We start from the raw sequence: 25,796 nt of genomic DNA, 5'->3' as shown, positions 1-25,796 counted from the left end.
GATGGGAGGGAGTGCCTGACTGGGAGAAGCCAGCTCAAAATTCATTTCTCCCTGCACACAGAACACTAGACCCACAAGGAAAAAAGTTCACCTGTGAGCCTTTTTTCTTGCGAGGAGATTTCCGTGGAGGGAAGCCTCAAGGGAAGATGTCTTGAATCCAGGTGTGGACAAATCAGGAGAAAAGAGCATCTACTTTAAAACGTTCCTTGAATTATTATTGTCATAATAAAGCCTTGCTCCCACCATACTTTTAAAATTTCTTTCTCCTATGTGGTCACAGTGGCATGATGAAGATTTCCATCTGTCTACTTGATACGTTTGGGTTATTTCCCCGTTTTTTATGGGGAAAATATGAGAAAGTTTGTCAGATCTTAAGAGTTCAGAAAAATTCTCACAGGGGGGTTGATTTAATGGTTCTAACTGTTTTAACTTTTAATTGTTTCATTGTTGGTTTTTAACTGCCGTATTGTGTTGTAATCCACCCTGAGCCCAATATGGGAAAGGGCAGACTATAAATTCGTAAAAATAATAAAAAAATAAGCTGAACAATGGAGCCCAGAAGCAAGGGGCGGGTTTGAGAGGGGGGAGAGTTAAGAAAAAAAGAACACAATAAAATTTAGAGGTTCTGAAGATCTACTCCTGTGAGCTCCTGCCCAAAAGGAGACCTGTGTAACCAGATTATAGATGCACTAGTCATTTGGCAAATTAATAAAAGAGAAGAGAGGAAGGAAAACTAGCAGCCATTGGGGCAGGCCTGGGGAATCTGAAATGGCCGCCTTCCCGCCTGGCTTGCGAAATTCAGCTCCACCCCAAAGCACCGGGCAAGATGGCAGAAAAGCCACGTGGAAACTCCCAAAGGGGCCCCCAAATCCTGCAGGGTGCTGTGCAGAAGCAGGCAAATGCAACCCCCCCCCCCCCAAAGCATCAAACGTGGAGCAAATCCCCGGTGGGGAGAAGAGCTGGCCCTCCAACTTCCATTCCCCCAGGACAGAAGAGGCACAGTCTTTGGATGCTTTAGATCTCCTCCAAAAATCCCCCCTTCTGCACTCTTCAGATTCCTCGTGTGGGTCTTCTGAGGGTCCAGTGACAAGGTCCTTCTGTCCCCCTGAGCCTTTTCTTCAGCCCCTCCGTCCCTGTCCTCCCCCCCCCATCCGCTTCTCGGCCCCCCCACCCCACCCGTGCCGCCCCTCTCCCTACCCCAAAGCTCACTCTCCACCCCCCCCCAAAAAAAACTCCTTCCTAAATGTGCCTCTGGCAGCCACTTCGACTCCCTCCAGTCTCCCAAAGTGCCGCATTCGAATCCTGCGCTCCAGTCCGCTGATGGAACCACGTGGCTCTGTGCAAAGGGGACCAGCGTGGGGCAGGAGGGAGGGTGCCAAAGGAGGCAAGGAAGACCCTGGGGGGGGGGGTGTGCTCTCTTTCATCCCCACTTCTTCACACACAAACACCCACCCACTTTAAATCTTGCATTGCAGCCCCCAACCCACATTTTCCTACCTCCAAAGGCAGCTCACCGGGTTCCCTTCCAGCCAGTGAAGCGGAAGCCAGACTCCAGGGCGCTTTCTTGCAAGGCGGCGGGGAAGGAAATAGTGCCCCCCCTTCCCCACAGCCCCGCCCTAAGTGCCTCTCTAGGACTGCCCCCCCTCTCTCTTTCTCTCTGACCCTTCCAGACAGTCCTCATTTGGGGAAAAGGAAAGTTGGTGGAATTCAGAGCTGTGTTCCCTCTAAGCCAGGGGTGGCCAAACTTGCTAAATGTAAGAGCTACATAGAATACACATCAGATGTTTGAGAGCTGCAAGGAAGGCAAATAGGCTCTTTAACTTGTTCATAAATGATTTAGAGTTGGGAATGAGCAGTGAAGTGGCCAAGTTTGCAGATGACACTAAATTGTTCAGGGTGGTGAGAACCAGAGAGGATTGTGAGGCACTCCAAAGGGATCTGTTGAGGCTGGGTGAGTGGGCATCAACGTGGCAGATGAGGTTCAATGTGGCCAAGTGCAAAGTAATGCACATTGGGCCCAAGAATCCCAGCTACAAATACAAGTTGATGGGGTGTGAACTGGCAGAGACTGACCAAGAGAGAGATCTTGGGGTCGTGGAAGATAACTCACTGAAAATGTCAAGACTGTGCGATTGCTATAAAAAAGGCCAACGCCATGCTGGGAATTATTAGGAAGGGAATTGAAAACAAATCAGCCAGTATCATAATGCCCCTGTATAAATCAATGGTGAGGTCTCATTTGGTATACTGTGTGCAATTCTGGTCACCGCACCTCAAAAAGGATATTATAGCACTGGGAAAAGTCCAGAAAAGGGCAACTAGAATGATTAAAGGGTTGGAACACTTTCCCTATGAAGACAGGTTAAAACGCTTGGGGCTCTTTAGCTTGGAGAAACGTCGACTGTGGGGTGACATGATAGAGGTTGGCAAGATAATGCATGGGATGGAGAAAGTAGAGAAAGAAGTACTTTTCTCCCTTTCTCACAATACAAGAACTCGTGGGCATTCGATGAAATTGCTGAGCAGTCAGGTTAGAACGGATAAAAGGAAGTACTTCTTCACCCAAAGGGTGATTAACATGTGGAATTCACTGCCACAGGAGGTGGTGGCGGCTACAAGCATAGACAGCTTCAAGAGGGGGTTAGATAAAACAAGAACTCGTGGGCATTCGATGAAATTGCTGAGCAGACAGGTTAAAACGGATAAAAGGAAGTACTTCTTTACCCAAAGGGTGATTAACATGTGGAATTCACTGCCACAGGAGGTGGTGGCGGCCACAAGTATAGCCACCTTCAAGAAGGGTTTAGATAAAAATATGGAGCACAGGTCCATCAGTGGCTATTAGCCACAGTGTATGTGTGTATATAAAATTTTTTGCCACTGTGTGACACAGAGTGTTGGACTTGATGGGCCGTTGGCCTGATCCAACATGGCTTCTCTTATGTTCTTATGTTCTTATATGGAGCAGAGGTCCATCAGTAGCTATTACCCACCGTGTGTGTGTGTGTGTATATATATATATATATATGTGTGTGTGTGTGTGTGTGTGTGTGTGTATGGTCACACAGTGGCCAAAATTGTTTATTATATATATATATATATATATATATATATATATATATATATATATATATATATATATATATATATATATATATATATATATATACACAATTTTGGCCACTGTGTGACACAGAGTGTTGCACTGGATGGGCCATTGGCCTGATCCAACATGGCTTCTCTTATGTTCTTATCTTCTTAAGCTGAGTTGGCATGAAGTAGCTCACAGATTTTTAGCCTCCAGCTCACACATTTTTGAATTAGCTTAGGAAAAATGGCCCCAGAGCGCACTAATTGATGCAGAAGCTCACCACTTGAAGGCCAGGAGCTCACAAAGTAGAATTTGTGCTCACAACACTCTGCAGCTTAGAGGGAACATTGCTCATGAGTCACATCTAATGTGGCATCGATTTCCCCCCATTTCCCTACTCAGGGATTGAGACCAATGCTCCCTCTTAGACACGGGTGGCCAAACTTGCTTAACGTAGGGTTGCCATGTCCAATTCAAGAAATATCTGGGGACTTTGGGGGTGGAGCCAGAAGCAAGGTTGTGACAAGCATAATTTAACTCCAAAGGGAGTTCTGGCCATCACACTGAAAGGGACACCATGCCTTTTAAATGCCTTCCCTCCATTAGTAATATTGAAGGATAGGGGCACAGACAGACCATCTACTTTTGAACAGTGGTGGGGGAAGTTGGGGAAAGCCTGGGGAAACTGTCAGCTGATGTAACCTTACTGAATAAAATGCTTAGCTGAACTGAAGCCATCTTTGAACCCTGTTACTAACCATGAGAAAAGACCTTGCATATCAAAGTAGAGAATGTAGATGTTACCAATGTTTAATGTGAACCTTTCTTTCCCTTGATACTAACAAAGGAAGAAATTCCCCTCTTTGAAGATAATTCCTTGGATGTCCCCGGAAGACTAGCGGTGATAATAAAATAAGAGAGCAAGACTGTGTAAATCTTTACACCTCCACTCTACAATGTTTAGAATAGTGGTTTTGTGTAGTTCCTTTTGATGTATTCTAATATAGCCAGCCTCCTAATGTCACAGTGTATCAGTTCCAATTTTCCTTCGCTCAGATACTTATGGATTATCGAATAAAGCCTAACTTTGCAACAATTCAAGGTCTGGTTGATTTGCAAACCCATTGTCTGACAGAAACATCCAAGAGAACCTAGAATTGGCTAAAGAGATGTATCAAAAACATTATGAACATATGAAGCTGCCTTATACTGAAACAGACCCTGCGTCCATCAAAGTCAGTATTGTCTTCTCAGACTGGCAGCGGCTCTCCAGGGTCTCAAGCTGAGGTTTTTCACACCTATTTGCTGGGACCCTTTTTTGGAGATGCCGGGGATTGAACCTGGGACCTTCTGCTTCCCAAGCAGATGCTCTACCACTGAGCCACCGTATGACAAACATCACGCTCCATCTTGGGATTTTAAAGTAGGAGATACAGTATTCCTACCTACCAAGAACTTACCCTTACCACAGACATCTAAAAAAACTGGCCTATAAGTTCTTGGGAAATTTTCGTATAAAACGTGTAATTAATAAAGTTATTAATTTCTTGAATTGGACTTGGCAACCCTAGAAGAGGTTGGGATATACATAGAAATATCAACACACCACCCTCAGTTCCTTGGAGGAAGAGCTGGCAGAGAAACTCACTCCCTCCATGGCCTGTAGCTTTTGGTCTCCTTCTCCTGGGGAACTGATCCCTAGAGTCTGAAGATGAGCGGCCATTCCAGAGGATCCCCACATCCCACTTGGAGGCTGGCAGAGGCAAGCCCCACACGAGAGGTTTTAAAAAATATCCATCCCTTTAAAATAGACTCGACCCTTTGCAGAATGATATCATCGCTTATTTCATCTGTTTGCCCCCCCCCCCCACCTGAAGGGCTGAAATGCTCTCTAAGCAGAAGTTGTTTGGGGGACTTTTTGTGGCATTTCTCACCAGCGTGGTGTGCCGGCGCCTTTGAGGACGGGGGGGTCTCAATCAGTGTTCCCTCTACACTGAGTTGGCATGAGCTAGCTCACAGTTTTTTAGCCTCTGGCTCTCGCGTCTTTGTCTCAGCTCAGGAAAAATGGCCCCAGAGCAAACTACGTAACTTATGCTGTAGCTCAGGGGTAGCCAATGGTAGCTCTCCCAATGTTTTTTGCCTATAACTCCCACCAGCCCCAGCCATTGGCCATAGTGGCTGGGGCTGATGGGAGTTGTAGGCAAAAAAAGTCTGGAGAGCTACCGTTGGCCACCCATGCTGTAGGTCAATGCTTTAATGCCAGTTGCTCACAAAATATAATTTTTGCTCACAAGACTCCACAGCTCCATGTGGCTCTTTCACACATATTGTGTGCCTCTCGAAACCCCCACGGCCCCATTGGCTGGCTTGGAGAAGGCGTTTGTCTCTTTAAATCACTTCTCCAAGCCAACCCAGCCCATTGTCTTGGAGAATTCATGTAAAATTAAAGTTGCTTTCTTTCCACTTCTTTCCCTCCCCCCATCTATTTGCTCCAGTCTTGCGGCTCTCAAACAAACATCTGATGTTCATATTTGCAGTGCTCGAACATCTGACATTCATGTCTTGTGGCTCTCAAACATCTGACATTTATTCTGTGCAGCTCTTACATTAAGCTAGGGTTGCCAATCCCCAGGTGGGGGTGGCGGCAGGGGATCCCCCAGTTTGGAGGCCCTCCCCCTGCTTCAGGGTCATCAGAAAGTGTGTGTGTGTGGGGGGAGGGAAATGTCTGCTGGGCACTCCATTATTCCCTATGCAGACCAATTCCCATAGGTGTCAAGTCTCCAAATTCAAGTTGTTGAAACAAAGTTGCTAGTTTATTGATAAGGATGCCCTTGGGTAGATTCAAATTGAAAGACTAAAGATCATTCAGTACAATGCCATCATATAAGGTACACTTCAAAGGGATTCTTAAGGAGGGGTACTATGCAGAGCACATTCACACATTGGTGTTACAATTTCTTTCTCAGGCCGACTTTGGCCTTGAGCGTCTTCTGGCTCCAACCTCCCCCAATGCCCAGCCTGAGAAGGCACAGATTATAGCTTCCCATATTCCCATTTCAAAGCAAGGCTACATAACAAAGGAAAAGGAGGGGGGTTAAGGAGAGGTTTAGCTAGCAGCATTGGTATACAGAAAGGCTTTACCCAGAAGGCTCTTTGCTTGAACCAAAGTACAGTACAGACTTGACCAAGGTTTTACAGAGACTTGACAATAGGGTATAATGGAGAATTGATCTGTGGATATCTGGGGTTTGGGGGGGGGGGCTTTTTTTTGAGGTAGATGCACCAAATCTGCAGCATAGCATCCAACCCCTCTCTTCAAAATACCCTCCAAGGTTCAAAAAGATTGGACCGGGGGGGGGGGGTCCAATTCTACGAGTCCCAAAAGAAGGTGCCCCTATCCTTCAATATTTCTAATGGAGGGTAGGAATTTAAAAGGCATGGTGTCCCTTTCAATGTGGAGTTCAATTATGCTTGTCACAACCTTGCTTCTGGCTCCACCCCCAGTGTCTCCTGGCTCCACCCCCAAAGTCCCCAGATATTTCTTGAATTGTACTTGGCAAACCTACGTTAAGCAAGTTTGGCCACCCCTGTCTTAGAGGGAGCATTGGTCTCAATCCCTGAGTAGGGAAATGGGGGAACTCAATGCCACCTTAGATGTGACTCATGAGGAATGTTCTCTCTAAGTTGCAGAGTGTTGTGAGCAAAAATTCTACTTTGTGAGCTCCTGGCCTTCAAGTGGTGAGCTCCTGCATCAATTAGTGCACTCTGGGGCCATTTTTCCTGAGCTATTAAGTTGCTTTCTTACCACCTCTCCCTCCATACCACAGGTACAACCACAGGTACATCTATTTGCCTGCCTGCCTTCCTCGCAGCTCTCAAACATCTGACGTTCATGTCTTTCGGCTCTCAAACATCTGATGTGTATTCTATGTGGCTCTTACATTTAGCAAGTTTGGCCACCCCTGGCTTAGAGGGAACACTGCTCGTGAATTCCACCAACTTTCCTTTTCCCCAAATGAGGACTGTCTGGAAGGGTCAAAGAGAAAGAGAGATGGGGGCAGTCCTAGAGAGGCACTTAGGGCGGGGCTGCGGGGAAGGGGGGGGCACTATTTCCTTCCCCGCCCCCTTGCAAGAAAGCGCCCTGGAGTCTGGCTTCCGCTTGACTGGCTGGAAGGGAACCCGGTGAGCTGCCTTTGGAGGTAGGAAAATGTGGGTTGGGGGCTGCAATGCAAGATTTAAAGCAGGGGGGGGGGTGAAGAAGGGGGGTTGAAAGAGAGCACCCGGCCCCGCTCCCGGGTCTTCCTTGCCTCCTTTGGCACCCTCCCTCCTGCCCCACGCTGGTCCCCTTTGCACAGAGCCACGTGGTTCCATCAGCGGACAGGAGCGCAGGATCCGAATCCGGCACCTTGGGAGACTGGAGGGAGTCGAAGTGGCTGCCAGAGGCACATTTAGGAAGGAGTTTGGGGGGGGCGGAGAGTGAGACTTGGGGTGGGGGAGAAGGGGGGCACGGGTGGGGTGGGGGGGCCAAGAAGCGGATTTGGGGGGGAGGACAGGGACGGAGGGGCTGAAGAAAAGGCTCAGGAGCGCAGAAGGACGTTGTCACTGGACCCTCAGAAGACCCACACGAGGAACCTGAAGAGTGCAGAAGGGGGGATTTTTGGAGGAGATCTAAAGCATCCAAAGACTGTGCCCCTTCTGTCCTGGGGGAATGGAAGTTGGAGGGCCAGCTCTTTTCCCCACCGGGGATTTGCTCCAGGTTTGATGCTTTGTGTGTGTGTGGGGGGGGTGCATTTGCCTGCTTCTGCACAGCACCCTGCAGGATTTGGGGGCCCCTGTGGGAGTTTCCACGTGGCTTTTCTGCCATCTTGCCCGGTGCTTTGGGGTGGAGCTGAATTTCGCAAGCCAGGCGGGAGGGCGGCCATTTCAGATTCCCCAGGCCTGCCCCAATGGCTGCTAGTTTCCCTTCCTCTCTCTCTCTCTCTCTAATTTGCCAAATGACTAGTGCATCTATAATCTGGTTACACAGGTCTCCTTTTGGGCAGGAGCTCACAGGAGTAGAGCTTCAGAACCTCTAAATTTTATTGTGTTCTTTTTTTCTTAACTCTTCCCCCCCCACACACACACACAAACCCAGCTTGCGTCTGGGCTCCATTGTTCAGTTTATTTTTTTAATCTATTTTTTGCAAATTTATGGTCTGCCCTTTCCAATATTGGGCTCAGGGTGGATTACAGCACAATAGGGCAGTTAAAAACCAACAATAAAACAGCTAAAAGTTAAAACAGTTAGAACCATTAAATCAACCCCCCTGCAAGAATTTTTCTGAACTCTTAAGATCTGACAAACTTTCTCATATTTTCCCCATAAAAAACGGGGAAATAACCCAAACGTATCAAGCAGACAGATGGAAGTCTTCATCATGCCACTGTGGCCACACAGGAGAAAGTAATTTTAAAAGTATGACGGGAGCAAGGCTTTATTATGACAATAATCATTCAAGAAAAGTTTTAAAGTAGATGCTCTTTTCTCCTGATTTGTCCACACCTGGATTTAAGACATCTTCCCTTGAGGCTTCCCTCCACGGAAATCTCCCCACAAGAAAAAAGCTTCACAGGTGAACTTTTTTCCTTGTGGGGCTAGTGTTCTGTGTGCAGGGAGAAATGAATTTTGAGCTGGCTTCTCCCAGTCAGGCACTCCCTCCCATCCTCTAAGGCAGTGGTCTTTTGGCACCAGGGACCGGTTTTGTGAAAGACAATTTTTCCACAGACCGGGGTGGGGGCATGTTTTCGGGATGATACAATTATGCACTTTATTTCGCGTTCATTTGGTGTGGTGGTTAAGTGTGCGGACTCTTATCTGGGAGAACGCAGTTTGATTCCCCACTCCTCCACTTGCAGCTGCTGAAATAGGCTTGGGTCAGCCATAGCTCTCGCAGAGGTTGTCCTTAAAAGCGCAGCTGCTGTGAGAGCCCTCTCAGCCCTCCCCACCTCAAAGGGTGCCTGTTGTGGGAGAGGAAGGTAATGGAGATTGTGAGTCGCTCTGAGACTCTTAAAATTTGAAGTGGAGGGCAGGACTATGTCGTCTTCTTATTACATTGTAATATATAATGTAACAATTATACAACTCACGGTCCAGTTGCTAACAGAACATGGACCGGTACCAGAACACTGCTGGGGGGTTGGGCACCCCTGCCCTAAGGGCTCTCTCACCTTATTCCCCACACGTTCTCCTGGGGGGGACAGTGGGAAGGTCTTGGCCCTCTCAGAGGGGAGGAGGGAGGGGTGCGGCTTCAAGAAGGGAAAGGGACTCCTCTCCCAGGAGGGGGTTGGAAGGAAACATTTCCGGGGAGGAGGAGGATAGATTAATAGGATTTCCCCCCTCTTTCTTTCTCTCCCTCCCATGCAGAAGGACCCCCTGGATGCCTCCTCCACCGTCTCCCCTGTCTGCTGAAGGGAAGAGAGCCGACATGCAGCCCGCTCAGGTATGTGTGTGTGTGTGTGGAGGGGAAATCATAGAATAGAAGAATCATAGAACCGTAAGAGGTGGAAGGGAACTCCAGGGTCATCTAGTCCAACCCCCTGCCCAATGCTGGAAACTCAAGAATACCATCCCCTAAATTCACAGGATTCTCATTGTGCCAAATGGACACCTAACCTCTTTTTAAAAACCTCCAAGGAAGGAGAGCCCACCACCTCCCAAGGAGGCCTGTTCCACTGAGGGACCGCTCCAACGGTCAGGGAGTTCTTCCTAATGTTGAGCCGGAAACTCTTTTGATTTAATTTCAACCCCTTGGTTCCGGTCCTCCCTTCTGAGGCCACAGAAAACAATTCCACACCGTCCTCTATAACAGGAGTGGCCAGCGGTAGCTCTCCAGATGCTTTTTTTGCCTACAACTCCCATCAGCCCCAGCCATTGGCCATGCTGGCTAGGGCTGATGGGAGTTGTAGGCAAAAAAACATTTGGAGAGCTACCATTGGCCACCCCTGCTCTATAGAACACCCCCTCAAGTCCTTGAAGATGGTGATCATATCGCCTCTCAGTCACCTTCTCTCCAGAATCACTGGGGAGATGTGCGGCAGACAGTTAGAACGTCTCCTCTCTTGTAATGCCCAGGGGACCAGGCCTCTATCCATTGAGTCTAGCGTTCCCCACTGGGGAGACTGAAAAACGGTCACCCCTCTCTCTAGGGTGGTTTTTGTAGAGAAGTCAGAAAATAAAGACGTAACTGTTGATTTGTCCCGACTCCAAATGTGCCCATAACAATACTGAATTTCTCGCGGCAAACAGTTTAGTCCTTTTATCATCCCGACATCTCTGGCCTCTTCCCCACAAGGCTGCTACCCCACTGGGGGTGAGGACAGCCCCCCTAAGTTCCAAGAGCCCCCCAAGGAGGGCTGAACGGGGAGACGTCCCCACGGGGCTCTTCTCCCTACCTCTTTGTGCCGTTCTTTCCCTATGAATTGCCTCACTGTTTCTGGCTGCCCCCAATGGACCGGCTTTCCAGGTGTAAAGAAACACTTCCTTCTCCTTGCAGGCTGGAGTGTCCTTCGAAGAGGTGGCCGTGGATTTCACCCCGGGGGAGTGGAGCCTGCTGAGTCCAATGCAAAGAGCTCTGTACAAGGAAGTCATGCTGGAGAATTATGGGAACGTGGCCTCTCTGGGTAAGGATCTTTTGCTCCTTCCTGCAGTGAGGAATGACTATAAGGCAGCCTTTCAGGAGAAAGGACGTCGTCAGGCTGTCTGCCCTGGTCTGAATGTTGGTCTCTGCCTCCCTCCATGATTTTTCATAAGAACATAAGAGAAGCCCTGTTGGATCAGGCCAATGGCCCATCCAGTCCAACACTCTGTGTCACATAAGAGAAGCCATGTTGGGTCAGGCCAATGGCCCATCCAGTCCAACACGCTGTCACATAAGAACATAAGAGAAGTCACGTTGGATCAGGCCAATGGCCCATCCAGTCCAACACTCTGTGTCACATAAGAGAAGTCATGTTGGATCAGGCCAGTGGCCCAGCCAGCCCAACACTGTGTCACACAGTGGCAAAATAAACCAGGTAGTATCAGGAGGTCCACCAGGGAGGCCAGGACACTAGAAGCCTTCCCACTGTGCCCCCCAAAGCACCAAGAATACAGAGCATCACTGCCCCAAACAGTTCCATCTATACACTGTGGCTAATAACCACTGAGGGACCTCTGCTCCATATGCTTATCCAATCCCCTCTTGAAGCTGTCTATGCTTGCAGCCGCCACCACCTCCTGTGGCAGTGAATTCCACGTGTTAATCACTCTTTGTGTGAAGAAGGACTTCCTTTTATCCGATCTAACCCGACTGCTCAGCAATTTCATTGAATGCCCACGAGTTCTTGGTATTGTGTTGAAAGCGAGAAAAATTCTTCTTTCTCTACCTTCCGTATCCCTCTATTTCCTCTGATGTGGGGAGGAGTTCTGGGCTCTCCTTGCAGAGAGGGAGCCCCCGCCTGGCACTTCTGAGCCTGAGCCAAGTGAGAGGGCATCGGAAGAGGTGCCAGCAGGGGGGAGGCCTGGTGTGCAGATGGTGGGGTCGTCTGTGCAGGGCCTTCCCTCCAACCTGGGCTGAGAAGTGGCCGTGGAAGGAGGAACTCTGGCGTCTTTGTCCTCTGCTGGCATTTCCATCTCGGCTTGGCAGAGAAGAGGCACAGAACTGCCAGTGTTATGCCATCATCCCTCTAATGCCAGGGGGGAAAAGGTTGGCTTAAAGCTTCTCCATCCGTACCTTGCCTTCATTCCCAGAGAAGAGATGCCTAAAACCCCAAAGGTAAGAAGCAGTTTGATCAGATTCAGAGGAAATACTTGCCCAGATCCTTTAAAATGCAGAATGACCCTTTGCAAGAAAGCTCCTTTTAAAAGCAAAGGATCACAACCAGTGTTCCCTCTAAGCTGCGTTAGCGTGAGTGAGCTCACAGATTTTTAGCCTCCAGTTCACACATTTGTGACTTAGTTCAGGAAGGATAACCCCAGAGCACAATCGTTTACGCAGCAGCTCACAACTTTTTAATGCCAGTAACTCACAACTTTAATACCAGTGGATCACAAAGTAGAATTTTGCTCACAAGGCTCTGAGGTCAGAGGGAACGTTGATTGTGACTAGCTAGGATCATTTCAGATTCCAGGCACAAGAAATTGTTTCCAGGCACAAGAAATTGTTAGTTTTTGTGGGAACAAAGGGCACATTTTACTGAAGACTTAAAAGGATGCCCTTTGGCTAAACATCTTAACACATTTAAGTGAGCAAGCTGGTCTATTTCCAGAGTTAATTATAAAAGGAAAACTCATCTTCAGACTCTGGAGAGATCTGTAAGCAAGTACTAAATGGTTGCTTTTGAGTGGATTTCATATCCTAGTTCACATTGTCCCAAACCAGTATGGGCAAAGGAAACTATAGTTGAATCTTGCAAATGAGAAAGTTGATTTTAATGGGAAATTAAATATGTAAGGCCAGAGCCCCGTGGCGCAGAGTGGTAAAGGTGCAGTACTGCACTCCAGCCTCTCCGCTCACGACCTGAGTTCGATCCCGGCAGAAGCTGGGTTCAGGTTGCCGGCTCAAGGTTGACTCAGCCTTCCATCCTTCTGAGATTGGTAAAATGAGTACCCAGCTTGCTGGGGGTGGGGAGTATAGATGACTGGGGAAGGCAGTGGCAAACCGAAGTTAAAGTTGCTTTCTTTCTACCTCTCCTTCCCTCCCCCATCTATTATCCCTCCTTCCCTATGTTCATGTCTTGCAGCTCTGAAACATCTGATGTTTCTTCTATGTGGCTCTTATATTAAGCAAGTTTGGCCACCCCTCTTCTAGAGGGACGGAATTGTTGAATATTTGGGTACACAGAAGATATCTAATTTATGTGTATGTTTTCGTGATAAACAGGACCTCTGATTGCTAAACCTGACCTCATATCCCAGTTGGAAGAAGACCCGTTTTTCCTGGACTGCAATCAAGAGGACAGATTGGCAGGTAGGGACTAAAGATACTTCTCTTGGGACTGTGCTTCGCCTTCTTTTTTTGTAATAAACGACCGCTGGATGCAACACGGTATCAGTTAAAGCAAACACGCACAATGCAGCTGCATCTATTTAAAGAAAAAGCCAAACATTATACCTAGAATTCTTATGCCGACTTTTATAAACTAACCTCCAGTGTCACAAAAACATACAGCTCTTATCGCCACCTGGGCTTACGATGCCCTTCCCGACAAGAAATTATAACAGTAACCGTAAATAGTCCCACGATGCTGTCTTCCAAACAAACAAAAATATTGTCCTGCTGCATTCCTTGCTAGCAATGATCCTCTCTTGTAATTCTCTCTTGCTGCTGGTCTTAATCAGAGGGGTCTGCTGTAGGAATTGCTGCTTTTTTATTTTATTTTTTTATTACTTTAATTTTCTATCCGCAAGCGGACTCAGGGCGGCTAACGGAAAATTTAAAACCATTTAAGATTATAACTGAAAACGCTAAAATAACGATTGAAATACATTTTCATGGTGCTGCTCAAAACTTCAATATAGGCGGGATCGTAACTTTCTTTCTTCTGACAGTGCTCCTAGAGTAGTCGTAGTTCAGCGGTGTAGGGGAGCAGTCCTCTCTCATTTAAGTATTAAAGGCCTGTCAAAATAGTTCAGTTTCACAGGCCCTGCGAAACTGGGAGAGATCCTGCAGGGTCCTTATGGCCTCTGGGAGGGTGTTCCACGTTGCTGGTGCTGCCACTCAGAAGGCCCTGCCTCGTGATAGAAGGGCAACTGAGCATGGAGTGAAGTTGCATGTGATTGTGAAGGAGTCTGGTGCATACAGTATGCCAGGGGTTGTTTTGTAGAAAAATAGGTGGGGGAGCTCAATAGCATAGCCCATTAGCATATGCCGCCACCGCCCCCAGGAGAGCCAGTTTGGTGTAGTGGTTAAGTGTGCGGACTCTTATCTGGGAGAACCGGGTTTGATTCCCCACTCCTCCACTTGCACCTGCTGAGATGGCCTTGGGTCAGCTATAGCTCTGGCAGAGGTTGTCCTTGAAAGGGCAGCTGCTGTGGGAGCCCTCTCCAGCCCCACCCACCTCACGGGGTGTCCGTTGTGGGGGAGGAAGGTAAAGGAGATTGTGAGCCGCTCTGAGACTCTTCAGAGTGGAGGGCGGGATATAAATCCAATATCTTCTTCTTTTTCTTCTTCAAAAGCAACCCAATGCAAGAAAGGGGCGCTTCAGGCAAGGAAGTCCTGAGAGGGGCGGGATCCCTTGGTTTGGAGGCGCCCTCCCCCTGTTTCAGGGCCATTAGCTGTAAATGTGATAATACCAGTTGGGACCAGTGACCAGAAATGTTATTAAGGTTAACATTTATGTAAATGCTGGGGAGTTGCCCAAAAAGACCAGCACAACCACTTTTAATTTTCGAAGGGGTAACTTCTCTCGACTTGAGAGGGCTAATGAAGAAGAAACGGAAAGGACAGGCAAGGAGGGTCAAACCCCTTCAGAAAGCCTGGAGACGATTTGAAACTACAAGCGGTGGCTGTTAAAAGCATAGACAGCTTCAAGAGGGGATTGGATAAACATATGGAGTAGAGGTCCATCAGTGGCTACCGGTCACAAAGTCTAGATGGAGCACTCTGGGGGTGGTGATGCTGTGTATTCTTGGTGCTTGAGGGGCAACTGTGGGAGAGCTTCTGGAGTTCTGGGGGCACCGAATTGGGTTCCCCCATGTGACTTAAGTGATGTTATCAGTGGGGAAGGGGCAGAAATTAGCCTTATCTAGGGTGCCAGACAGTCTAGGGCTGGCCCTGCCTGCTGGTGGACGTCCTGATGGGACCTGGGTTTTGGCCACTGTGTGACACAGAGTGTTGGACAGGATGGGACACTGACCTGATCCAACATGGCTTCTCTTATAGTATGACTAGATGGTCTGATCCAGCAGGGCTCTTATGTTCTTATGACAACTTCAAGAAAGGATTGGATAAACGTATAGAGCAGACAGGAGGTCTGTGAGTGGCTATTAGGCACAAGGTATAGATGGAACTGTCTGTCTGGGACAAATGATGCTCTGTATTCTTGGTGCTTTTGGGGCAGTGGTGGTGGGGTTTCTGGGCTTGCTGGTGGACCTGATTGCAGCTGGTTGGGGGGCTTTTTGGGGGGTACTGCATGACGCAGTGTTGGACTGCATGGGCCGTTGGCTTGATCTAACATGCCTTCTCTTATGTTCTTAAGTTCATTCAGAACAATGGACCTTCCGGGGCTGAACATAGTATTCTTATCTCACAGGTGCTAATTTTCTGCTCCTAAGCATTTCTGTTCTTCCCCTAAGCATTTCTCTCTTGTTCTAATCAAGCTAATTTCCATGTGTATGATACCTCTGCCTCTGAGTTCCATATCTGCAACACCCCCTGACTAGGATAGAAAGACTGAATGAAATACAACAAAGGGAGAATTAACTCCAAAAACTTCTCCCTGGAAAGTCTTGTTAGTCTTTAGGTGATACTGGAATCAGAATAGGGTATAAGTGAAAAGTGTCATATTATCACCTCAGGTATCCCTTTCTTTCAGCAGGAGATGTATGGCAGTCAGAGAATGAAGCAGAAGAACACCGGCTGATGGAAAAAGAGGATACATATTCAGTTGTGAAAGCGAATTTTGAATATTTGGATGTACCAAGGAAGGAGGAGGGAAAACACTCACCTAAAGGGAGGAATAAGTCCAATCTTTTACAGGGGGATGACTCTCTATGGCAAAAAATGTATGAAGCAGACAACAGGAATGAGTGCACTGCCTGCAGCGACGTTTTCCCTGAAATGTCAGTTATTAATATTCAACAAAGGTTATGTAACAGAAAGAAAATATATCAATGCCTGGAGGGTGGGGAAAGCGTCAGTCAGAATTTCAGCCATACTTCCATTCAAGGAATTCATTCAGAGGAGAAGCCATGTAAATGTCTGAACTGTGGGGAAAGTTTCAGCTATAGTTCCAGTCTTGTTTCCCATCAAAGAATTCACTCAAGAGAAAAACCATATAAATGCCCCGAGTGTGGAAAAAATTTCAGTTCCAGTTCACACCTTAGTGTCCACCAGAAAATTCACACAGGGGAAAAACCATACACCTGCCTGGACTGTGGGAAAAGCTTCAAGACTAGAACAGAACTTACTTCCCACCGAAGAACTCACACAGGGGAGAAACCATATAAATGCCTGGAGTGTGGGAAAAGCTTTAGTCAGAGTTCCACCCTTACTGTCCATCAAAGAATTCACACAGGGGAGAAACCATACAAATGTCCAGAATGTGGGGAAAGCTTTGGTTACAGTCTTACTGTCCATCAGAGAATTCACACAGGAGAGAAACCACATAAATGCCTGGTATGTGGGAAAAGCTTCAGGCGCAGTTCACACCTTAGTGTTCACCAGAGAATTCACACAGGGGAGAAACCATACAAATGCATAGACTGTGGGAAAAGCTTCAGTCACAGTTCACACCTTAGTGTCCATCAGAAAATTCACACAGGGAAGAAGTCATATAAATGCCTGGAATGTGAGAAAAGCTTCAAGAGCAGTACAGAACTTACTTCCCACCGAAGAACTCACACAGGGGAGAAACCATATAAATGCCTGGAGTGCGGGAAAAGCTTTAGTCAGAGTTCCACCCTTACTGTCCATCAGAGAATTCACACAGGGGAGAAACCATACAAATGTCCAGAATGTGGGGAAAGCTTTAGTCACAGTCTTAGTGTCCATCAGAGAATTCACACAGGGGAGAAACCACATAAATGCCTGGTATGTGGGAAAAGCTTCAGGCGCAGTTCACACCTTAGTGGACATCAGAAAATTCACACAGGGGAGAAGTCATACAAATGCTTGGAGTGTGGGAAAAGCTTTAGTCACTTTGGATCCCTTACTGCTCATCAAAGAATTCACATAGAGGAGAAACCATACAAATGCATAGAGTGTGGGAAAAGCTTCACTGAGAGGAAAAAATTTACTTCTCATCAAAGAACTCACACGGAAAAAACTATATCAATGCCTAGAGTGTGGGAAAAGCTTCAGTCAGAGTTGGACTCTTAATTCTCATCAAAGAATTCACATGGGAGAAACTACATAAATGCCTGGTATGTGGGAAAAGCATCTTTAATGTTCATCAGAGAATTCACACGGGAGAAGCCATATATATGCCTTGAGTGCAGGAAAAGCTTTAGTCAGAGTTCCACCCTTACTGTCCATCAGAAAATTCACACGGGAGAAACCATGCAAATGTCCAGAATGTGGGGAAAGCTTTAGTTATAGTCTTACTGTCCATCAAGGAATTCACATGGGAGAAACCACATAAATGCCTGGTATGTGGGAAAAACTTCAAGAGTAGAACAGAACTTACTTCCCACCAAAGAACTCACACTGGAGAAACCATACAAATGCTTGGAGTGTGGGAAAAGCTTCAGTCACCTTGGATCCCTTACTGCTCATCAAAGAATTCACACAGGGAAGAAACCATACAAATGCATAGAGTGTGGGAAAAGCAGTCACCTTGGATCCCTTACTGCTCATCAAAGAATTCACACAGGGGAGAAACCATACAAATGCATAGAGTGTGGGAAAAGCAGTCACCTTGGATCCTTTACTGCTCATCAAAGAATTCACACAGGGGAGAAACCATACAAATGCATAGAGTGTGGGAAAAGCTTCACTGAGAGGGAGAAACTTCTCATCAAAGAACTCACACGGGGAAAACCATATCAATGCCTGGAGTGTGGGAAAAGCTTCAGTCACACTCTTAATTCTCATCAAAGAATTCACACAGGGGAAAAACCATACAAATGCCTGGAGTGTGGAAACAGTTTTAGGATGAGTGCAGATCTTACTTTGCATCAAAGAATTCACATGGGAGAAACCATATATATGCCTTGAGTGTGGGAAAAGCTTCAGTCCATCAGAAAATTCACACGGGAAAAACCATATCAATGCCTGCACTGCAGGAAAAACTTCCGTCAGCGTGGAAACCTCACTTCCCACTAAAGGACATGCAGTGGGGATAAAATATAAATACTCGGCGATAGATGACTGAATTATACAGAATCCCTATGTGTTTCGCCATGCAGGCTTTGCCGGGGGGGGGGGGGGGTGGAATCTATGAAAAAAATAATTTTGTATTTAATAACAGATAATAAAAACACCCCTTAATAAAAATTACTACAAAGTTATTAAAATAGTATTTGTCCATCTTAATGATGATGCCAAATCTCTTATTAAACAAAGATTGCTTGACCAGAGTGCACAGACTGATATGGTTTTATTTGACAAACTGAGAACCACCGTGATCTATAAACAATTATCTCCATCTCCCTTGACATCCTCTCCATATTTTGCCAATTTAAACAATCCTAAATATAGAAAGGCCTTTACTTGGGCTCGTTTTGATAGTCTACCAGTCATGGCCATAGAACAGGGGTGGCCAACGGTAGCTCTCCAGATGTTTTTTGCCTACAACTCCCATCAGCCCCAGCCAGCATGGCCAATGGCTGGGGGTGATTGGAATCGTAGGCAAAAAAACATCTGGAGAGCTACCGTTGGCCACCCCTGCCATAGAAGGTCGTTACAAAGGGTTGCCATATGGGCAAAGAGTATGTGCTTGTGATCAAAAGTCCATTGAAGACTTACCTCATGCTGTATTTCATTGCATAAAACATGAAGCTGAACGAAGTAGGTTTTTATGTCCCATTATATCTCACCTCTCTTAAAAAAAACAGACCAAGAGAAATTGGTCTTTCTATTGTCAGATAGGGTAAAATATATCAGTATCCAAGTGGCTAAATTTGCCACTGCTGTTCTAGGAAAAGTGGAGAATAAGAAAAAATAGTATTTAAGAGACAGGTTCAAAATTGATTTCCAAAAACGGATATAGATGGATGGATAGAGAGAGATATTGGTCAGTATACAACATGAAATAAACTATACTTTGGGCATGAAGCAAGACAATAAAAATACGGAATAAATATGAAGTAAATACTGACCAGCACATTCACCTACTGCTGGAGCTGTCCACAACAAATGAATTCTTTTGCAGTGGGGAATGACCCCACATTTTTTATGTACGCATCCATTAGCTGAGCAAGGTCAGAAGTCCCAGATCAGAGTTTAACTCATGAGCTGCCAAAGTATGCAACCTTAAAATCTCGATTTCCCGGGGTTAAACAAGGTTGCGTGCTGGCCCCGCATCTTTTAAATTTATTTTTAACTGACCTGGTACAATTTTTGAACCCTACTAATGGTCATCCACCTAAACTAGCAGGCCGAGCGGTCCCCTTATTACTTTATGCTGATGATACTACCATCCTCTCTTACACAAGCGTGGGCCTGCAAAGGTATTTGAATGCCTTCTATGACTGCTGTAATTGTAGTTCACTCTATCAATTATGCCAAATCTAAAGTAGTTGTCTTTTCAAATTGCTGGCGCCCACAGAGATGGTTTATTGGCAACTCAACAATTGAGCAAACAATTTTTTTTAAATACTCGGGGATCACTTTTAATCACAAGCTGGGTTTCACATCGTCACAACATCATCAACTTGGCTAAATGTTCGGTTGCTCATATCAAACAGTTTTTCTTTGCAAGGGGCAACCAATTAGTTCCGGCAGCAATTAAGGTGTTCAAAGCTAAAACGCTAACCCAAATTCTCTATGGGACCCCTATATGGATCTCAGCATTTACCAGGAAAGAGCAGGGCATTCAAGCCTCATTCTTTAGACAAATTCTTGGTATGCCAAAATGTGTGCCCTACTTTGCTCTCCGCTCTGAAGTGGGTCAGTCTTTGGTGGAGACAAAAGCCTGGATTGCAGTGTTTAAATTCTGGCTCAAAATTCACTTTAGAACAGATCCTAACAGCCTTCTTGAGTGTATGAACAGAGACCCATATATTTCATCCTGGACAGCAGTGCTTATGTCCAAACTTAACCAGTTGGGGATAGAGGTTGATTTTTTTACCTCTGATGAGTCATATATCTTCAGATGTATTAAATTGAGACTGTTGGAGTTGGAGGAAACGAAACTACGGCCAACAGACCCTTATATTTGCTCCCCAGCTTCCTTAGGTCTTTATGCGTTCTGCGGCAAAATGCCCCATTATCTATCAGACTTAACCATTCGACGTCATCACAGGGCATTTATGTTAACTAGACTAAATGCGTTTCCCTCCAAAGTTTTACAAGGGAGATATCATCGAGTCCCTTTAGGCGACAGACTCTGTTCCTGTGGAGCGAATATTCCTGACTCCATTCAGCACATATTGCCTGATTGTTCCTTTCATCATAATCTCCGTAAAGATTTATTTTGCAAGCTTTCTTTCTCCCCAGATTTGTCTATTCTGCCACCCTGTTATTATTTATTGAACGATACTGAGGGGGAGGTTAGCGAGGCAGTGGCAAAATTTTTGGCTGACATCCTTCAATTTAAATCTGACCATGTATGAATGCATCTGTAAGCTCCATTTTGAGTTTCATTTTGATTATATCTCCAATGTTTGAATTTTTATATTCTGTGTATTTTTATTTGCAACTGTTACACCGTTAAAGGTTTGGTATGGTATGGTACTCGATTTCCTGTCTTAACTTTTTCATTATGATGGTGAGATGTATATAAACCTCCAAAATTGAAAGCAGGGTGACAGAGTTTGAATGCGTAGGAAGGTGTGGTCCCCTGAGTGAGTAGACAGTTTAGTGCACTCCAGAACACTGTGGTAAAAACAAAGACTCCACAACAGCCAGTTAACAGATATATTTTGGGTTAAACGTAAGAGGCAGTCAAAGCAGGCAATGGTCATACACAGAATAGCAGTCCTCCAATATGCAGCACCAAATCACAGTCCAATAGAGAAGTCAAAGTCAGTCCAATACATTACATGAATCAGCAAAGTAGTCAGTCAGTCAGTCCTCCAAAGTAACAGTTCAACAGAGTTTCTCCTTCACATATGTTATTCATCCAGCATCGCCCAAGGCCAAGGCACGGCATGTAAGCCAAGGCAAAGTGCTGTGGGTAATGCTACCACAGATATAGTGCAGCCACCCAATCCTAAGCCTGATTGGTAACATGAGCTACACCTGTGCTTCTCGTGACTTCTATCACAGCTGTATAGTTTTAGTTGCATAACCTTGACTCAGCAGTTTAGTTCTTAAAGGAACTCAACACTGACACAGGGGGCCCTTGTTCTTTTTCTACAAAATGCTGTAACAAATGTGCACAAACTACTGTGTGGGGTGTGTTGCTCCTGTGTAATGTATTTTAAACAAATGTAAATTAATGTAAACTAATGTAATTCATTTAAATCAATGTGCAATGTATTTTAAAGTTTGAAAAACATTACTAGATTTTAGTGTATACATTTTGCTGTACTTGATAAACTTGTACCTGTACATCAAATTCTTGCCTGTGTAACGCTTTATTTTAAATTAATACATTATGATCCTTAAGAGTTCACTGTTTGTTCTGCTGACACAAGATCTAAAGTCTGATGCTGAATATTTCATTTTACTGGAAGAGTGAAGTCTCTCAGAAACTTTGTTCAGTTAAACCCAAATTGGTGGTTCTACTTGAATTGGTGTTCTTATCGGGCTTTATTGAAGCAACTGATGATCACATATCTTGGTCCTTCTTGCCTGCAGAAGGGCTTTTTTTGTAGCAGGAACTCCTTTGTATATTAGGCCACACCTCCCTGATGTAGCCAATCCTCCAAGAGCTTACAGGGCTCTTCTTCCAGGGCCTACTGTAAGTTCATGGAGGATTGGCTACATCAGGGGTGTGTGGCCAAATATGCAAAGGTTAGAGTCTAACTCTGCTACAAAAAAAGCCCTCAACATCACGATCAGAAATGATTCCTGTGAGAAGGAAGAATGGGAGAAGCGTAAAGAAGTCAAGGTGGCTCCATAAACCGTTTTCTAAGGATTTGAGAAATATAAAAGGCTCACTTAGGAAATGGAAGGAGAGCCTTATAACCAAGGATGAATATAAACAAATCACCAGTGCTTGTAGAGAAAGAATTAGGAAAGCTAAAGCCCAGTATGAGCTTAGGCTAGTGAGAGATGCTAAAAACAACAAAAAAGAGTTCTTTTCTTATGTAGAAAGCAAGAAAAAAAGCAAGGACATGGTAGGTCCATTGTGAGAACAGAAAAGTGAAATTGTAACGGGATGAAGAGGGCAGAACTGCTCAATTCCCACTTTTCCTCAGTCTTCTCTTATGAGGAAAAAGGTGCTTAACATGTCAAAAACAGAACACGTGGTGAAGGAAAAGCGCTGCAGCCTAGGATCGGCATAGGGGTAGTACATAAACACCAAGTTTTGTGAAGTGAAACTAAGTCCGCAGGGCCAGATGGACTGCAACCAAGGGTGCTAAAAGAACTTGTGGATGTAATTTCTGAGCCTCTGGCCAATATTTTTGAGAATTCTTGGAGAACAGGTGAGGTGCTGAAAGATTGGAGGCGGTGAAAGAAACAAATACTGTGATGTACTGGCTAACAATGTTTAATAAAACCATTAACAACCTTTTTTCAATATCTTTGTATACTTCACTAGCAATATCCATTCACATAACAATACTATCACAGAGGTCCATTCTCACATTCCAATATTACAAGAAAGGTCCTACGAGCTCATTTCATCAGTGGACTTCCTCAGGAGTATTTCTTCCAGGGTTACCAGTTTCTTGTAACAACCCAGTGCTAATGCTCTTCTGCAGCATCTTCTATCTCAGTTTTTCTCATCTTGGAATAAATCAAGGTAATTACAAGAAGACATACCACAAAGCTGCATGGAAACAGGTAATGCTTAATTTTATATATAGTTGTAAAAAACTTACCACTCGATAACACTTAAGTGCATTTGTATTAGAAGCTTAAACCAGTCCAAACTTATTAATTTAACCAGATGCACAAGTCTTCTGGAGTTTGCTGGCCAATATAGCTCTCTGCAATATTTTTTATTAGCGGCAAGCTGTTCTCTTAGATGGCCAATTTCTCTTATACTATCTATAATTATTATTTATTCTTAATTTTGAGCAAACCATTATTTTGACAGCAAATCAGCTCAAAACCACTTAAGTGTATAATTTTAAGGCCAGTCCTGTGCCTCTTCTATAAATGAATGCAAAAACCTCTTAGAGTCTACTAACAAATGTTCTATGTAAAAAACTGAACCGCTAACTCTGCTTTAAAGACCATGCTGATGATTCCATGCAGCTGTGTGTTACACATTAGTTTCTTAAAGGTATAACATTAACAAAACTTCTAGGCTGAAACCCATTGCAATACCTCCACTTGAATGGCCCTTTACCATAATATTTTTTTACATAATAATTTTAAGAGCTGCTTATCTGCAGTAAAATTTAAAAGACACCAGCAGAAACAATCTGTACCCCGTTAAGAGAGTTCTAATGTGGGAATTGTCATAACTGGAATCATAGAAGTTCTGAGAGACTTTTCTATGGAACAACCTTTTCAGAAGGAAATTTCCTATTTAGAGGATGGCAACCAATTAGGATTAGTTCACTGGTTATAGTCTTAATGTTAAGAAAGTATCTACAATTTCAAATGGGGTTCCATTAGATTCTTATGGTAGTAATACAGGGTTCCGGTATGATTTTGAAATGTTTTAAACTCCCATAGAAGACGGTGTTGCAATGGATGAGGTAAACAAGTGAAATATAGGCCAGTTCAGCTCTTAACATTATTATGTAAAAAAATTATGTTAAAAACTCATTCAGTCTTTCGCACCTGTGACTGGTTCAGGGCAGCAAGAATTTGGAACCAACTGCCCATTGTTCCCGAGTCCCCAAGCTCAGTCCACATGGCTCCAATGAGCCAGGCAGGAACACTGCTAAAATGTATTGTGTGAGCCCACATACACAACAGGGTGCCTTTCTTTTATTCTTCTAGGCTGGGCCGCTCCGATCTTCAAACACAGGTAGAAAATAGGGTTGCCAAGTCCCATTCAAGAAATATCTGGGGACTGTGGGGTGGAGCCAGGAGCAAGGGTGTGACAAGCATCATTGAACTCCACTGGAAACAATGAAGGATAGGGGCACCTTTTGGGGCTCATAGAATTGGGCCTCCGGTCCAATCTTTTTGAAACTTGGAGTGTACTTTGAGAAGAGGTATGGAATGCTATGCTGCAAATTTGGTGCCTGTACATTAAAAAAAAATCCCCCCGAGCCCCAGATATCCATGGATCCATTCTCCATTATACCCTTTGGGAATACCCAGTCTCCATAGGGAATAACGGAGTGCCCAGCAAACATTTCCTGCACCCCCTTTATGATGATCTTGAAGTGGGGGGAGGGCCTCCAAACCGGGGGATCCCCTGCCCCCACCTGGGGATTGGCAACCCTAGTAGAAAGTCATTAGGGGCAGCTTTAACGGTGGTGCTATGGCTGATCTGTTGGATTTCTTCCCTGTTGTGCACCAAGCTTTCTGCCAGGCTTTTACAGACCCAGCAGAAATAATCTCAGCTGCCTTCCAAGAAATCATAATGGGGATTTTTTTTTTTTTTAGCCCATTATGGGAACTGTGACAGTGGCGATCACTGATACACAATCCAGGCCAAATTTTGGCATCTTATGAGAACATACGAAGCTGCCTTATACCAAATCAGATCCTGGGTCCATCAAAGTCAGTATTGTTGACTCAGACTGGCAGAGGCTCTCCAGGGTCTCAAGCTGAGGTTTTTCACGCCTACTTGCCTAGACCCTTTTTAGTTGGAGATGCCGGGGATTGAACCTGGGACCTTCTGCTTACCAAGCAGGTGCTCTACCACTGAACCACCGTCCCTCCCCATACATATATGAACATATGAAGCTGCCTTCTACTGAATCAGACCCTGGGTCCATCACTTTTTCGGATGCAGCTAGAATATGAGCCCATTTCTCCTATATAGCGGAAAGTGGAGTGATCTCAGATGGCAGATGAGATTAGCAGGCGAATGACAACAACAGGGATGATTGGATCAGATGTAATATGCAGAGAGGTAGTAGAAACTGGCATTGGTAATGAGACAGGAAACCTAGGTCTTGATTCAGTCTTGAAGGCAGAGCTTGTGTATACTTTCTCAATCACACAGCAGAGCTACTGAGCCAAGCCTCTCTTCCTGGTCCCCTAGGAAGGAAGGAAGGAAGGAAGGAAGGAAGGAAGGAAGGAAGGAAGGAAGGAAGGAAGGAAGGAAGGAAGGAGCCAGAGCTCCCTTTGTCCAGTTCCCTGGATCCCATGGGAGAAATACAAAGCAAGCACCTTTAAGACCAAAAAGCGCTAACATTTCAAGCATGTTTTAAATGTCTTTTTTAAATTTAATTTAATTGTCTGTATCCTTTATAAAGTTTGTATCTCTGCTACCTAGCTTTAAATAAAACATGCCCTGGCCCCAGAAGGTCTCATTTATATCAAATCTGGCCCTTCTAACAAATGGGTTCGACACCTCTGAGTTAGGCGGGACTTCTGCCAGGTCTCCGCCCCGGAGCGCTTCCAAACACTGGAGCGGAAGGAAACAGACTCCTTCCCCCACCCCGTTTTGGAGCCCAGGAAACGCGTTTCACAACGACCCCCAAACTTTGCACAGTATCCCCCGTGTAAATTCTACACTGCCCCTCCTGGAACACTTTGCACCCGCGGAGGGAGGGACTCACCGGAGCCCCGCAGCGCCACCAGCAGGAGGACGACGCCTCTCAGCAGCAGCCCCCTCGGGG

At 45.5% G+C, this 25,796-nt stretch overlaps 2 protein-coding genes across 2 annotated transcripts; both read left to right on the top strand.

The window, feature by feature from the left end:
- The first annotated feature begins 7,197 nt into the window (after positions 1 to 7,197).
- On the top strand, positions 7,198 to 15,691 carry LOC132571679 (zinc finger protein 517-like). The gene is made up of 5 exons (XM_060238471.1): positions 7,198 to 7,290; positions 9,495 to 9,570; positions 10,624 to 10,750; positions 12,991 to 13,077; positions 15,627 to 15,691. Exons 2-5 carry the CDS (start codon positions 9,508 to 9,510, stop codon positions 15,689 to 15,691), a joined length of 342 nt encoding a protein of 113 aa, XP_060094454.1. The 5' UTR covers positions 7,198 to 7,290; positions 9,495 to 9,507.
- Positions 15,692 to 15,831: 140 nt separating this feature from the next.
- On the top strand, positions 15,832 to 17,148 carry LOC132571678 (zinc finger protein 664-like). Its single transcript, XM_060238470.1, has one exon. The coding sequence runs from the start codon at positions 15,832 to 15,834 to the stop codon at positions 17,146 to 17,148; it is 1,317 nt and encodes a 438-aa protein (XP_060094453.1).
- Positions 17,149 to 25,796: the final 8,648 nt, after the last annotated feature.

The sequence above is a fragment of the Heteronotia binoei genome, chromosome 5, assembly GCF_032191835.1.
Source record: "Heteronotia binoei isolate CCM8104 ecotype False Entrance Well chromosome 5, APGP_CSIRO_Hbin_v1, whole genome shotgun sequence".
Lineage (NCBI taxonomy): Eukaryota > Metazoa > Chordata > Lepidosauria > Squamata > Gekkonidae > Heteronotia > Heteronotia binoei.
The sequence above is the reverse complement of the archived record's forward strand: the minus strand, read 5'-3'. Positions and strand labels throughout refer to the sequence as shown.

What these genes read in the sequence shown, in the direction of transcription:
- LOC132571678 (XM_060238470.1), top strand. Translation starts at nt 15,832, where the DNA reads ATGTATGAAGCAGACAACAGGAATGAGTGCACTGCCTGCAGCGACGTT.
- LOC132571679 (XM_060238471.1), top strand. Translation starts at nt 9,508, where the DNA reads ATGCCTCCTCCACCGTCTCCCCTGTCTGCTGAAGGGAAGAGAGCCGAC. An exon ending in CCGACATGCAGCCCGCTCAG is followed by an intron (nt 9,571 to 10,623) that starts GTATGTGTGTGT and finishes TTCTCCTTGCAG; the next exon opens with GCTGGAGTGTCCTTCGAAGA. An exon ending in TCAAGAGGACAGATTGGCAG is followed by an intron (nt 13,078 to 15,626) that starts GTAGGGACTAAA and finishes TTATCACCTCAG; the next exon opens with GTATCCCTTTCTTTCAGCAG.